General features: G+C 51.2%; 1 protein-coding gene across 4 annotated transcripts in view; it reads left to right on the top strand.

The window, feature by feature from the left end:
• RPS6KA2 (ribosomal protein S6 kinase A2) overlaps positions 1-15,531 on the top strand; it is a 331,893-nt gene that overhangs the window by 60,965 nt on the left and 255,397 nt on the right. Inside the window, exon 1 of one of the 4 annotated variants that reach the window (XM_044924013.2) lies at positions 5,674-5,996. The exons of the other annotated variants lie outside the window; for them this stretch is intronic. Coding sequence (XP_044779948.2) covers positions 5,925-5,996 — 72 coding nt within the window. The 5' untranslated portion in view covers positions 5,674-5,924. Of the gene's footprint in view, positions 1-5,673; positions 5,997-15,531 lie in introns of those variants that run through there. 4 annotated transcript variants of the gene reach the window in all.

Raw genomic sequence — 15,531 nt, forward strand, 5'->3', positions numbered from 1 at the left:
TAGAACTGTGGTGTTGGAGAAGACTCTTGAGAGTCCCTTGGACTGCAAGGAGATCCAACCAGTCCATCCTAAAGGAGATCAGTCCTGGGTGTTCATTGGAAGGACTGATGCTAAAGCTGAAACTCCAATATTTTGGCCACCTCATGAGAAGAGTTGACTCATTGGAAAAGACCCTGATGCTGGGAGGGATTGGGGGCAGGAGGAGAAAGGGACGACAGAGGATGAGATGGCTGGATGGCATCACCGACTTGATGGACATGCGTTTGGGTGAACTCCGGGAGTTGGTGAAGGACAGGGAGGCCTGGCGTGCTGCGGTTCATGGGGTTGCAAACAGTTGGACACGAATGAGCGACTGAACTGAACAGAACTGAATGTCTTAGATAATTTCACCAACCGAAGGGGGCATTTAATGGCCTGTAGTGACAAGTAGCGTGAAAAGAAGTAGTCAATTCATTAACTGACAAGTCATTGCAATTTGCAATGCAGCATGAGAGATGTCACCTTAATTATACACCCAAGAAACCCAAAAGGTTTGAGATTTGTTTGGCGTTTGTAGCTCACCTTGTAAACGTCTCAGTCATAATCATGGCCACCGTGACACTGACCTCCAGGGAACTGGAGAAGCGGGAAGTGCTCTATTTTTAACAGGCCGAGGTGACGGCCAGCACCCTCGCTTCCCACTTGCTCCCTCCACGTATCAGAGCTGAGCACCTGCCCTTGGCCAGCCAGTTCCCCGGGGTCACTGTTCCTTCCTGTCATCACTGCTCTCGTAGACAAGAAACTGAAGGTAGAAAGAAACGAAGCCCTTCACTCTGGCATGCAGCAGAAGGTGATGCATAGTCCCGTGTCTTTCAAGCAAGCAGAAGGCTTTTCAATTCTCTCTTATGAGCTCCAGCTCGCTGTCGCACACCTTCTACTGCAGTTTAGGGCAGCATCTTCTAAACCATGGGAAGCTGTGGCCTTCATAGTCTACAAAACGTTAAACAAAGCTGCTATTTTTTGTTACTATTCCTACTATGAGTTGGCCTCATGTGAGACTCCATGTTAACGCGTCTGCTCCCACCCAGGACCTAAAGATGCAGTCAGGAGTGCTGTTTCATCTCCACGAGGGGGGATTAAAGTGTCAGAGGGGGAGTTGCTTGGCTGACCAATCCCACCCGGGAGCTGCCCCCGGCTCTCTGCGGCCCACGGCCTGGGAACATGGCCGGCCGGTCTAGGGACACCCCAGCCTTCACGGGGCCGGCGCCCACCGCCGCTTCCACAGGACGAGGCCTCCGTGCTCCTCTCTCGTAGACGTAATGCCGCCCTCGTACTGGGATCCCTCTCACGTGACTTCACTTGGGGCTGTCTTCCTCCCTGAGAACACAGTGGCCGTCTTGTATGCCGTCTGCGCCAGCACTGACTGGGACTGGGAGGGCAGTCGTGTGCTGGGACCAAAAGAGGGCAGACCAGGAGCCTGCAGGCCGGGGCTGAGGCCCTCCCCGTGCCCACCTGACCACTCGGTGGGCATGACCTCGGTTAGGCCAGGTCACCCGGCTGGGCGGCTGCTGAAAGGATGGGACTGTCATCCTTTATCGGAGATAAACCATCAGATCGTCTCAGCAGATTTTTTTTCCTTATATATGTTTATACATACATATAAACACACAAACATACGATGTATAAATATACACATGTGTAGCATATACATATACATTCATAAGAATATAGATGGATTTGTTACTTGTGATCTCCAGATTCTTTTCACAGACTTTTCCCTCATGTTATTAAAAGGGGCTCATTCATGATCAAGGGTTTCCACTACATTTTTCAAAATATAATGACCCTCCAGCCGGGGTGCTTAGGGAGCCCCCTGGCCCGATTTGATCCCGTGGTGCAAGACCATCACCCAAGACCCACCCCGGCTCCAAGCACCTGCTGCTCGTGAGCTGGACACATCGGATGCTTTCGGACACTTCAGCTCTGAGATGGTCTCTCTGATCCCACGGGGGGCCCAGAGGAGTGGAATTCCAGGTTTTACAGAGGAAGACAGGGCCTAATGCTGCAAAGCTGACATTATGGTGTCGCTGAAACAGGAAACGGCTGCTCTGTAGAGGTGCTGGCGGTGGTTTATTTCCTGGGCCTGATCGTCCCCGCATTTTGGCTTTGCTGCTGAAAGATAGAGGCCCGTCTGACAATTCCTTCCAAGCAGGGACCAGCAAACAGTGATAGCTCTTTTTCAAAATAATTTCTTTTAAGAATATATTTGGAAGATAAGTAAGCCAAGACTGTCATGACAATCTTCCATGGCACAAAATAAAAGGCAATTCATTGCCCCAGTCACCATGACAACATTCAGCTCACGTACTTACATATACCTGCAATGAAATTCTATCAACAATGAAAGCTTTGTATTGAAACAAGCCACTGGATCTAACATGACCGTGACTGAGCCACAGATCAAAGACCCTATCTTTTTGTTAACGTATTTCCAAAGGACTAAGCCTGAGATAATTACCTTTTAATTCCCGTGGAAGTTTGAATTGAATGGCAGTTGGGATACCCCAAAATACTGTCACGAAAAGCCTGATGGTTTTAGGTGGGGAGAGTTTAGACAGGCCCTCAGCTTCCTTCCTCCTGCCCCGTCCTCTCTCTCTCAGTACCTGGGCACGCTGCCCCCAGAGACAACAGGGAGCGAGGCTTGTCCACAAGCGCACTGTGTCAGGCGTTTCGGGGAAAGTGTGTGGTGCAGGAAAGATGACATTTTCTCATTGGGCTGTTTCCCTGCACCGCTGTGGCTTAACTTCATCTAACCTGGGCTTGATTCCTCCTCCCAGGAGACCCAAGGCAGACCTCATGCTTCGTGTCATCAGCGACCAGAGCGGGCACTGAGCAGCCACTCTGTCATCCTTGGGCTTCCCAGGTGGCGCTGGTGGTAAAGAACCCGCCTGCCAATGCAGGAGACCTAAGAGACGCGGATTTGATCCCTGGGTCAGGAAGATCCCCTGGAGGAGGGCATGGCAACCCACTGCAGTGTTCTTGCCTGGAGAATCCCATGGACAGAGGTGCCTGGAGGGCTGCAGTCCAGGCAGTCGCAGAGTCGGACACGACTGAGCAACTGAGCGCATGTCAGCATGGAGGAGCTCTGGTGGGCTGGTTTTCATGCTGTTGAGGTGCTTCTTGTTTAACTCTTGGGGTGTCTACTTTCAGGTAATACACCAGATAGATGTACCCTTAGAAGCAGATGTTTACACATTTCTTAAGCCTTTAATCTTATTCTGCACAGAAAATAATCTGAGAACGTTCTGTGCCTCAAATGAGCTCACTTTTCTTTCTCCAGATAACCACACCCAGGTGACCCTGATGTTGGCTATGCTGAATACACTCTCATGTGAGATAAGCATCTTTTTCGAGGGCTTGGATAGGATGCAGACACTGAAAATTAGTTTTCCAGTTGTAGTCCGATGTGTTTGAGATAACACTGGAGCCTCACACACCCCCACACGAAAATTCAGTAACAATTTCTAAGTTCCAATCAAGCCTGGTTGTTAAAAAGCGAAGGACTATTACAAACATCTAAACAAAATGTTAATGAAGGACCAGAGAGTCGGGTTTAATTTCCTCCTTCACCATCCCCAAACGCCAGGGAGGAGGGTTTGACGACGCCTAACCTTCTCTTTCCCCTGTTCTTGGGGGGGCCGCAGTGGCCACCGCAAGGGCCAGGGCTGGGCGGTGGGTCTTCTCGGCCGTGTGAGCTGGGTCTTCTGTTAGTGAAGAGTAACTTCACTTTCTTGTACCTCCCAAGAAAAATCGCTGATTCCTGTGAGCGATGGCAAGTAGATGTCAAGATCCAGGACTTTTCCAAGGGGTGAGATGCGGATTGATTTTAGGGAAAAGGCATACAACGGGATTTCTTTTAAATTTCTGACAATTTGACAAAAGGAGAATTCAAGACTGAAATGTGAGGGGTTGCCTAGTCCCATAAAAATAAGAGACAAAAAATTTGGTGAGAATAGGAAGAACGCCAGTTTCTATTAATTCCCCTATTTTGTGCCCACGTTCAGGGGCAAACCACTGATTGAGAGTTTTAAAAAGCGGCCTTTTCCTCTGTTGCCATGATGAGCTCAGGAAACCAGCCCTGCTTTGCTCCCAAAGTCACAGCTCAATATGTGATTCCCTCCCCCCCCTTAGACTGCATTAATGGCCGCTGGCTCCAGAATAGGAAAGATGCACGTATCATGGCAGGTGTATGACGTGCCTTTTTCAAAATCCTGTTTTATCAGTTCCTAACAGTTTTTCTAATGGAAGGTATGATTAATAAATATCACATCTTAGAATGCCCCTCCAGAGGACTGACCTAGTGGTTACTCTCCCAAAACTCTCTTCTATGTTGTTTATCTGAAATAAATATGTATGTGTATACACACTTCTGCACACTTACACATAAATATGACATTTACATGGATAAATGCATGTTAATTTATTCAAGAAAAAGAACATACAGCTCCAGAAGCCATGAAATAAATGCAAAATTGTTTTGGAAAAACAAATTTTTCTGGAATAGTAACTTCTTGAGAAACAGCAACTGTACTTCAACTATTTTCATTTATTGGAAAAGACATGTTTAGCATTTTAGAGAAGCGAAAAGATGGACAGGACTATATCATGCGGGCTGTCCCAAATCGGGCAATTTTGGTCCATTTCAGTCTTGAATTTCCTTGTTGTCTTTGATTCCTTCTTTTCATGCCCTATAATTTTATACCAATATATTTCCATATCCACATCCTTAACCATGACATCTATTATCTGTCACATAAAGCTTCCCTGGTGGCTCAGATGGTAAAGACTCTGCCTGCAATGCAGGAGACCTGGGTTCTATCCCTGGGTCAGGAAGATCCCCTGAAGAAGGAAATGGCAACCCACTCCAGTATCCTTGCCTGAAAAATCCCATGGACAGAAAAGCCTGGTGGGCTACCATCCACGGGGTCCCAAAGAGTCAGACACGACTGAGTGACTAACACTTGACTTTTAAAAAAGCTATTTGTTAGTTGGTGGATTTTTTCATATCGCATGTTTAGGTCTTCAGAGGAGGAGCCTGTTTATGTATTAAAAAGAAGCTCAAAAAGGAAACTCTTAACCCGCAAAGGTGCACCTCTGACCAGCTGCCCTGCCCTCCAAAGCGGCTCTAATGCTGGACTGGGCTTGCTTCCTGACGCCAGCCACAAAGGGCTGATTCTTCCGGGGGAAGCTGGGGACTCAGTTTGCAGAGACAGCAGAGCAGGTTTTCCTGTTTCTCAGATGGGACGTACTCCAAGCTGGCCTGCAGTAGGTGGGGAGAGAAAGTGGGTGTGCATGGGAGAGTGTGCACCTGTGGAGCTGTGTGCACCGGTACATACGTGAGTGTTGTGTACGTGCGTGTGTGTGTGTGCATGTGTGTGCCCATGTGTGTCTGTGCATGCATGTGGAGGGATTACTCAAAGGACTAAAACCAGATAAGGTGATTCTTGCATAATCAGTGCATATAGTTGACCTGGGGCCACGTGAAAAGATAAGGCATCATTTCTAGCCCCCTAGCGGCCCCCCATATCTCCCCCTCTCAGTGTAAATGACAGACCGCCCTGGGGGGTGGGAGCAGGTGTGCTGCGGAGAGGGTCACAGCCCACCCTCGGGGCTCCTCTGACTCTTAGGGCAGTGTTGAACACTTGACTCGGTCCACGTGGACTCTGGCCGGATCCCGCGAACCGCCTGCTGGGGCTCCGAGCGCCGCGGGTGACTCTGCGGGGACTGACCGCACGGCCGGCGCTGGTCCTCCGTGCCCCTCCCGCGGTGGGCGAGTACGGCGGGCGGAGGACCGCGGCCGGCCAGGACCGAGCCCGGCCCGCCCCGCGGGGGGCGTGGTCCCGAGAGCCGCGGGAGGAGGAGGTGGCCCGGCTGCGCAGCGCGCGATGGCCCCGGACGCGGGTCGGAGGATGCTCGGGCTGCCGCGCCAGAGGCTGCAGAAACTGTTTCTCGGAAAGGTAGGCAAGCCCTCGCGCTGGAACGGGGCGGGTTCCAGTTCCAGGAGAGAATCAGCGTTTTCTGTTTGCTGCTGGGAACCTGCTTCGGTGACAGATCTTTGCCGGGAAACGGCAAGTGGGCTCTGTTTTCCGGGACAGAATGAAATTCTGTGAAAGGGTCACAGGTCACGGGTGGACGCAAAGAGCAGGTCAGAAGCTGGAGTGAAAGCTGTTGGCGTTTTCAGTTCGTCCTGTTTCTGCGGTCGCGTTACAGCCGGAATGGATTCAACACCGCTCTTCAGTGTGTGTTCACAGTCAAGGGGACCCGGGGCCACTCAGTCGTTTTCCTGCAGTTTTAGAAATGAAGGGGAGAAAAATGTGACAAAGTTGATGTTTATCGCAACTGTAACTGAAAGGTAAAGTTTTAGGTGAAGAGAATCAGATTTAGCAGTTTGCTCTTAAAACATTTTTTTTTAGAACTTTTAAAAGTTCTAGTAAAATATGTATAACATAGAGCTTCTCTAGTGGAGAAGGCAGTGGCACCCCACTCCAGTACTCTCGCCTGGAAAATCCCATGGACGGAGGAGCCTGGTCGGCTGCAGTCCATGGGGTCCTAAGAGTCTGACACGGCTGAGTGACTTCACTTTCACTTTTCACTTTGATGCATTGGAGAAGGAAATGGCAACCCACTCCAGTGTTCTTGCCTGGAGAATCCCAGGACGGGGGAGCCTGGTGGGCTGCCGTCTATGGGGCGCACAGAGTCGGACACGACTGAAGCAACTTAGCAGCATCAGCAGTGGTTCAGACAGTAAAAAAAACTGCCTGCAATTCAGGTGGTCTGGGTTCGATCCTTGGGTCGGGAAGACCCCTTGGAGAAGGGAATGTTAACCCACTCCAGTATTCTAGCCTGGAGAATCCCATAGATGCAGGAGCCTGGCGGGCTACCGTCCATGGGGTTGCAGAGAGCCCTATACGACTGAGCGACTAACGCATGCGCGCACACACGTGACGGGAGGCTTACCATTTTAACCACTTTCGGCAGCACTGCGTGTTTCCTCCACATTGCTGTGCAGTCGTTACCACTGCCCATCTCCAGAAGGCTTTCATCTCCCCAAACTGAAACTCTGTCCCCTTTAAATGACTCCCCAAGTCTCCTGCCCCCTGCTGAGCTTGCCCATTTTAAAGTGAAATAATGCACACACACAATAGTCCTGTGTGATAAGCATGCATCAGACTGCAGTCCCAACCGGGTCACGCAGAACAGCTCCTGCAGTCTGTCCTTTGGACTTCTTAGAGAGGTTGCTTTCAATTGTATCTCACATACTGCCTTTACAAAAGGGTTTTATAAATCACTGACATACCAGGGATATTAGGACTGTGAGTCATAGCACTTTTTTGAAGAGAATCTGTGAGTTTCCAACAATGGGCATATAATTTTGTTTAATTTGGACTAGAAATATTCTGATTCTCTTGTTTTAGTGAACATCTCTACGTGTGTATGCATATGCATGATATGCAAATTTGCTGTTGATAAATGTTTTTTATTTGTAGCTCTAAATGCATGAAAATGTATGTTTCACTTTAAAGTCACTCCTAAAAGAGTATTTCTAATGATTTTACACTGGGAATGAAAGTCATCTCCTTCTACTTTTGGAGTTAAGAGAACTGAGACTTTAGGGAACCAGGCACGGGTCCGCTTTCAGAAGCCTGGACAGATCCACACGTGAAAGCCGCAGCCCCCGGTCGAAGCCTCTCCCCGGCTGCAGCCCTTAGGTCTGCAACGGCCTCATTGTCATTCCCGTGTGGGCTTTTGCTCTGAACCTCACATTTCTGGGAGTATTCCCTTCTTGATACCCCGTCTTATTTCCGAAGATGTCAATAAGGTTGGCAAATATTTTCAATATGAGATTTAAAAATGAGTAAGTGCCAATATGGAGGCAAAGCAAAGAAGGTAGAAACTGGACGTGAAGGCAGAGGCGAGGTCGGAAGGCAAGGCAGGCTGGTGGCCAGCTAGAGCTTGCTGGCTGCCCGGGGGGTGGGCTCAGCGTAAGCTCAAACCACAGACAAAAGCCCATGCCCTGTTGTTCAGACAGACACTTTTCTTTCTGTCCCTGAGCCCAGAGAGAAGTCTCCTGCAGGTCCTCCTAAAGCGGGCACCACGTCGGAGCAGTGAGCAGTATACCCAAGGGCAGCCTCTGTTAAGTGCAGTGCGTTTCTCACTGATGCCTTTTGTGATGCTGTGGATTGCAGGCGGAGGCAGTCAGACCAAAATACAAAGCAGAAAATCACTTCCATCCAGAGTCTGCTTGTGTGGTCCTTGTGAACGGCCCTCTGAGAGCTGCCCTGGGCAGGGATGTTGGAAGGCATCTGGGTATCATAGCACAGTTCTCTGTGACTTTGGGTAGGAAATTCATAAGTTTCGTTAGGATTTAATTTGGGTTCCTTGACATGTACAGGAATGCAGATTCTCTATATTACAGGTTACAAGGAGGGAGTCATAACATTTGGGCGCTGGAAGAGGTCTCAGAAACCACACAGCCAGTATCCGTCACCTTTTAGATGAAGAGACCAAGGGTCTGAGGAGCTGACATGTCCAAGATCGTAAGATGGGCGAGTGGCAGAGCTGGGGCCAGACCGCAAGCTCCGGACACCCACCCGGAGCTCTGCGCTTTATCCCACGGTGGGGCGGGCTCAGCAGGGCCGCCGGAGGTGTGACTCTGTGTCCCCACCCACCTGCGTTGGCTCTGTCGCGGGGCTGCTGACTCCAGAGCGATGCCCCTCACTCCCAGCTAGCTAATGCTAATTCCATATCACTTACTCAGGAGGGTACTTCCTGTATACAAACCAGCACACCCAGGGTCCCCTCCCTCTGTGGGGTTGTTTTTTTTTTAAACTCTTTTATTGGGATATAGTTGCCTTACAAGGTCATGTCAGTTTCTGCCGTACAGCAAAGTGAACCAGCCACACATGTGCACATTCGGTTCAGTTCAGTCGCTCAGTCCTGTCCGACTCTTTGCAACCCCAAGAACCGCAGCATGCCAGGCCTCCCTGTCCATCACCAACTCCTGGAGTCCACCCAAACTCATGTCCATCGAGTCGGTGATGCCATCCAATCATCTCATCCTCTGTCGTCACCTTCTCCTCCCACCTTCAATCTTTCCCAGGATCAGGGTCTTTTCCAGTGAGTCAGTTTTTTGCATCAGGTGGCCACAGTATACATACATCCCCTCTTTTTTGGATTTCCTTCCCATTTAGGTCACACAGAGCACTGAGTGGAGTTTCCTGATCTATACAGAAGGTTCTCGTTATAAGGGCTTCCCTGGTGGCTCAGCTGGTAAAGAATCTGCCTGCAGTGCAGGAGACCCGGGTTCAACCCCTGGGTTGGGAAGATCCCCTGGAGGAGGGCGTGGCAACCCACTCCAGTATCCTTGCCTGGAAAATCCCATAAACAGAGGAGCCTGGTGGGCTGCAGTCCACGGGGTTGCAAAGAGTTGGGCACGACTGAGCGACGAACACTTTAGACACACTCATTAGTTATCTCCTTTATACTATCAATAGTGTGTATATGGCAACCCTGGTCCCCAATTCACCCTGCCTGCCTCCCTCCCCCAACCCCCGGGTATCCGTAGGTGTGTTCTCTATGTCTGTGTCTCTCTTTCTGCTGTGTACATAAGATTGTCTTCAGATTCCACGTTTATGAGTTACTGTGCAGTATCTGTCTTTCTCTTTCTGACTCACTTCACCCTGTATGACAGTCTCTGGGTCCATCTACACCTCGACAAATGACCCAATTTTGTTCCCTTTCATGGCTGAGTAATTTTCTATTGAGCATATGTACCACATCTTCTTTATCCAGCGTCAGCGTTTTAACCCCTGAGAGCCCTCGGCAAGCAGTCCTGATGTTTTCTCAGTTTTGTAGATGCTGAGGCCCATTTAACAGCCACACCGCCTGCCATAATCACAGGAGCCTTGTGAAAACCACACGCACATTAACGCAGACCGAATAAGTAGCAGTCCAAGTGGGTCTCTAACGACATGATGAACTCCCGTAGCGACAGCAGTTTCTGTCTCCCTGTGATATTTTCTAATCTGTGATGTGACCTTATTATTGAAGCCACCTGAGCCTATATGTTTTGTGTTTTTACAATATGAGAAAAACCACTGTGGAAGGGTGATTAATAGTCAACCCAGAGATGGTGATTTTTATATAAGTATAGGACATTCTGTGTTTAATATAGGATGAGAGGAAAACTTCTGATGGCATTATACATGGCTGTTTGGTGATATAAAGTGTAAGCAACAAAGTTTTGACTTGCTCAGATTAGCAAGGAGAAATGTAATTGTATTGTTTTCAAAACATAAAATTGCAACAGATTTCCACCACATTTAAGAGCCATGAACATAAAGGAGTTTTAAAAAGCAGTTTGTATTAAAGATTATGTGAAGACAGCCAATCCCAAACATTTGCTGTTAGAATTGTAACAAAGGGTCTGCAGAAATATAAATGGACCATGTCAAGGGCCAAGGAGAGAGGGGGGTCTGAAAATGTGTTCAGGAAACATTCACCACTTTATTGATCCTCTCTCCCCTGTTATCAATGAGAACTTAAGTTCCCAGGAAACTGATGGCAGAGAAATTGAAGCTGCAGAGAAATTGAGGAGAGTGGGTTAAGCGTGTCAGCAGCTAGAATCTCAGGGAAGAAACTGCCAGTTCTTCCCGTGTGTGTGAGTCCAACAGCTTCAAGCCCTTAAAAACCCCCTGTTTGTGGCTTTTTGAAAACAGAGTAGAAAGAACCATGGATCCACTTTCTGTCATGCAGGGCGGTATCAGTACCAAGACGGCCCCTGCACTGGAACATATAACAGAGATTTCCAGGTATATTATAGGTTCTTTACAGAGATTTATTTTGTAAGTTATGACTAAAGTTTTAGTTGCAAGAGATTTACTTTGAAATGGACTGAGAAGATCAGCAGAGTCCTGCTACAAACCGTAAGACATCTCTTTGGTTTTCCTGAGGATGACGGTCATAAATATTTTCAGGGCTCTTGATTTGCACCTGCTGGGGGCTCAGGGTGCAGCCCTAGATGGGTGGGCTTACCTTTAGTAGCTTGCGGTCTGGCAGGAGAGTCAGTCCCTTTACCCTAGATAAAGGATGCTCAGAAACAGGATACAGAAGTAGCATAACTGCAGGGGAGAGGAGTTTGCTTTTAATGCCAGGTACAAGGGAAATAGCATCTTGTTTCTGCCTTCTGCGGCGACTACACCCACGGAATAAACTCCAGGAACAGGCCCCGTGTGTCAGGGCAGGTAGCCCAGGTGCAGTGGGTGGATGGAAATGTGTAGATCCCAGCAGAACACGCACCACTCACTGCGGGGTCAGGGATGGGGCCTCGGCAACCCCCAAGTAAAGCATCCCCAGGAGCATCCAGCCGTCTGGTCCAGAGTTCACCGAGAAATGAACCAGCGCCAGCACACCACTGTGGGAGGATGTGGGGGTGGGTAATCACAACAGACAGTAAGTGATCCCCAAGGCCAGAGGTTCCCAACCTCCAGGCTGGACTGGTACCTCCTGTCAGATCAGTGGTAACATTAGATATCACCCTGAAACCATCCCCTGCAACCCTGGTCCTTGGAAAAAGTTGTCTTCCTCCAAATCAGTCCTTGATGCCAAAACGGTTGGGGACCGCTGCTCAAGGCCGAGAATCCTCCTCTCCTACAGTGGCGCCACTCACTGTGGCCCCAGCGTCCTTGAGTTAATATAAATACTTGATAACTCTTCAGTATTCTAAATCAGTGTTAGCTTTTGAAGTAGCCATCTCCTTACAGTTTTGCTATCTGCTTCATAAAATAAGATTTATGTCCCTTTGTTCTAAATTGTCTTCTTAAATGTCTCCTTCCATTCTTGAACTTGAGGTTGAGGTCTTCAAAGACAGTCTGTGCTTGAGTTTCCCTTACAACACAGTGGGTAGGCGCCAGACCCAGCACTCAGAGACTGTGCCCGGCGGGTGGTCTGCATCCTGTGAACAGAGGGGCCTTAGGTGGTGATGGTACTGCCCAGGTTACTAGGCTAGCCCTGTCTGGAGGGTCACAGCTTATTAAGAAGTATGAATAAAACAAAAACCCACTTCAGTACTCTTGCCTGGGAAATCCCATGGACAGAGGAGCCTGGTGGGCTACAGTCCACGGGGTCTCAAAGAGTCAGACAGGATTGAGTGACTGAGCAATAAAACAAAAGCAAAGTATTTAAACTGATAGTCATCGGTTTGATCTAGATTCTCATAAAGGCACATTGATATAGCTTCTGAGCAAGATTTTTAACATATCAACACCCAGGTACAGACTAAGTGCCCTTTGACTGTACAGGAGAGAACTGGTGACCCGTGACGTGCCCAGACCCTGCCTGGTCCTGCCCTCTGCTCCTCGCGGTCTCTTTTTCATGAGAAGACAAGCTTCTGGCTTTCAGGATTCTCCTTGCTCCTTGTCTATGATTGTTTTGTAGAGTAGCGTACACTCTGCTTGTTCTATGGATTTCCAGGAGTCTGTGCATTCGTTTGGCTTTGCATAAAACCCCCAAATTGGCTGTTAGAATCCACTACTGATACAAAAGCCACTGTAACTGGCTCGAGAAAAAAAAGTAGAAATTTATGGGGCCCGCCCGTGAATTGAAAATGCAGGCGTCCTCAGATCAGAGCTCAGAGACACTCACCTCCCTCCAGGCGCCTGGCCAGGCGGATCCTTCCCAAGCTCTGCCCAGGGGCCACCGCTGTTTCAGACTCACGTCGGCACACACTCGGAAGCTGTCGGCATCTGGGGTCTGTCACCAGGTGGGGATGGGCCCTGAGGCGGCAGGCCCATGGCGGCTGCAGGCTCTCCTTTAGGGCTCGAGCGTGTGCTGAGCATCCCCTGCAGGGCAGTAGAAATGGGGACCCAGTGAGGGGAGGGAGGGATGTGAGTGACGGTCACCCCATGGGCCCCGCGTCCCCACTTCTGTAGAGACAAGGGGTTGTAATGTCCACTTTATGTTAGGTCATTCTAGACAGTGACATACCAGAGAGTCTGGGAAAGATTGAAGGCGGGAGGAGAAGGGGACGACAGAGGATGAGATGGTTGGATGGCATCACCGATGTGATGGACATGAGTTTGAGTAAACTCTGGGAGTTGGTGATGGACAGGGAGGCCTGGCGGGCCGACAGGACTGAGGGACTGAGCTGAACTGAGAGAGTCTGCCAGGCCAGGAGCCCCCAGGGCGAGGTAGCTGGAGCAGGCTGCCCAGGCAGCCCTGCTGAACGATGGCCCTGTAGAGACCCAGCACACAGCTGGGTCCACGTGTGAGGACCCTGATCGCCCGGGGCTCAGAATGTGACCGTATTTGCAGAAGCGGCCTCCACAGACGTGATTAGATGACACAGACATCGTTAGGGTGGGCCCTGATCCTGGATGAGTCGCGTCCTTATGAGAAAGGTGACCAGGGCACGGACATGCGCAGAGGAATGGAGTGCGCAGACCAGGGGGAGGGGCAAGGAGAGGGGCCGGAGAGACCGGCCCTGGAGGACTTCTGGGCCCAGCCCGTGAGAGCGGACGTCTGCTGTCTGAGCCCTTGGACTGGGTGCTGTTACTTGGTCCTCACTGACTCAGGCACTGAAGCGGGCTGAGCCGGAAGGCACAGTGGAGGTGGCGTGGGGCTGGCCCCTGTCCCCAGGGTGCTGTGTGCCGAGTCTGTGCTGGACTCCGGTCACTGAGCACACTGCATCGACGTCCCCGCGGCCTCCCATAAGTGGGGACCACACGCTGCTGGCCGGACCCCGCCCTCCCCATGTTCGTGGCCTCGCCCTTGAGGACTGCAGAGTCCTGGCCATCGCGTGTGCCGGCCAGTCCGTCACCCGGGCGCTCTCTACCCGCTCCCTGTGCCTGTGGCTCTGGGTACCCACGGGCAGCAAGGCCGCCCTGCCCTTTCTCCTGCCTGTTGTCCTGGAGGCACGTGTTTTGAAAGGCAGGGAAACCCCCAGGGACCCTGATCACTCCAGGGGCCTCCCTGGGCACCTTGCCAATCTTGGTTGCCAAGCGGCTGTGCGTTCGCATCAGCGGCCCCCATGGCCCACGACCGGCCGGCCGGCCTGCCCTGCGGAGGGCGAGGGGCCCCAGCCGGGCCCGCAGAGACCACCGCAGCTGCAGCCGCGCGCGTCCTCAGGGACTTGGTAAAGAGGAAACTGCAGGTCAGTGGCCGGTGTTCCCTGAGCTCGGGGGTCTGCAGGCCAGGGAGCAGCCGCGTCTACTCCTGGATGGCGGGGCAGGGACCATATGGAGAAATCGGGTGTCGGGGACAGGTCCAGATGCCCAGGCTTGCGATGCTGTGACGTCTAAGGGCCCCAGTGCAACGGGCGCGCTAACAGGGCAGGAGCTTGTGGAAGGAGAGTATTCCAAGCTCTCCTGTCCTTTGAAGGTCTGCTTTCTCACTGGGGATTTCCGCCACGATTTCTGATGGGTGGTGGAGGCCAGCATGGTGTAGGCCTGGTTTGTATCGGTCCCGCAGTGGGAAGGTGAGGAGGGGCAGGGAGAGAACCCCCTGCAGTGTCCGTGTACGCGGACAGTACACAAATCAGCCCGATGACCAAAACCTCATCAGATCCTCCAGCGGGTCTCGGGGTCTCCTTGCCCCGAGGGTCCCCAGGGAGCAGGACATCCCCTGGGTGCCAGGGGCACAGTGATGCTCTCTGCAGAGTAGCAGGCCCAGCAGGGCCGCTGCTATGGCAACCGGGGGCCTCCGCCTTCTGCTGTGTGTTCAGTTCTCACATGCCTTAGGACGGGGGTGCAGCGAAGCCCTGAAATTCAGGAGGCGCTTGGCTTCAGGCCTGTTCTGCGCTCCGCCTGGGCGTCTGGCCCTGTGGTTCCCCCCCGGGGACTGCTCTCCAGGTCCTCCCTGCCGGGCCGATCCTGCCCCATGGACTGAGGCTGCCCGCGGAGGGTGCTGGAAGGTCCTCGCCCGCTGTGTACCTGTGATCTGAGATGCTGCGACATCAGCTGTCCTGGGCACCTTCCTGGAGCTGGTGGCTCGGTCCTCAGACCTGCCTCCAGGTTCCTTGTGCCTCCGATGTGGGACTAATGGCATAGACCCTCACAAAAGGGTGCTTGTAGTTGGCTCAGGCTCTGGGGCCAGCCTGCCTTCTCAGAGAAATAGGCAGAAATAAAGCACAGAAAAGCTAGCATGGGTGACACTGCATATGGATCTTTCTCGTCTTCTTTCTTTATCAGAATGGTCTTTGGGGAAATGTATCGGCTTTCCTTTACGGCAGTCCTCTGCTCCATACTAAATGTCATGGGGAGAATTCAGGGCCGTGGAGGGTCTCCGTCCGTCCCAACACTTTCTAAATGACTGGGTTGCCACTTGCTTCTCCTAGGGATCTTCCCAACCCAGGGACCGAACCAGGGTCTCCCTCATTGTAGGCAGATTCTTTAGCATCCGAGCCACCGGGAAGCCCTTTCTAAATGACAGGAGGGTTCTAATTATCCTGAATCAGTTGGGTGGTGTGCTCATTAGGAGCTGCTGAGTTATTCACTA

Source organism: Bubalus bubalis, chromosome 10 (assembly GCF_019923935.1).
Source record: "Bubalus bubalis isolate 160015118507 breed Murrah chromosome 10, NDDB_SH_1, whole genome shotgun sequence".
NCBI lineage: Eukaryota > Metazoa > Chordata > Mammalia > Artiodactyla > Bovidae > Bubalus > Bubalus bubalis.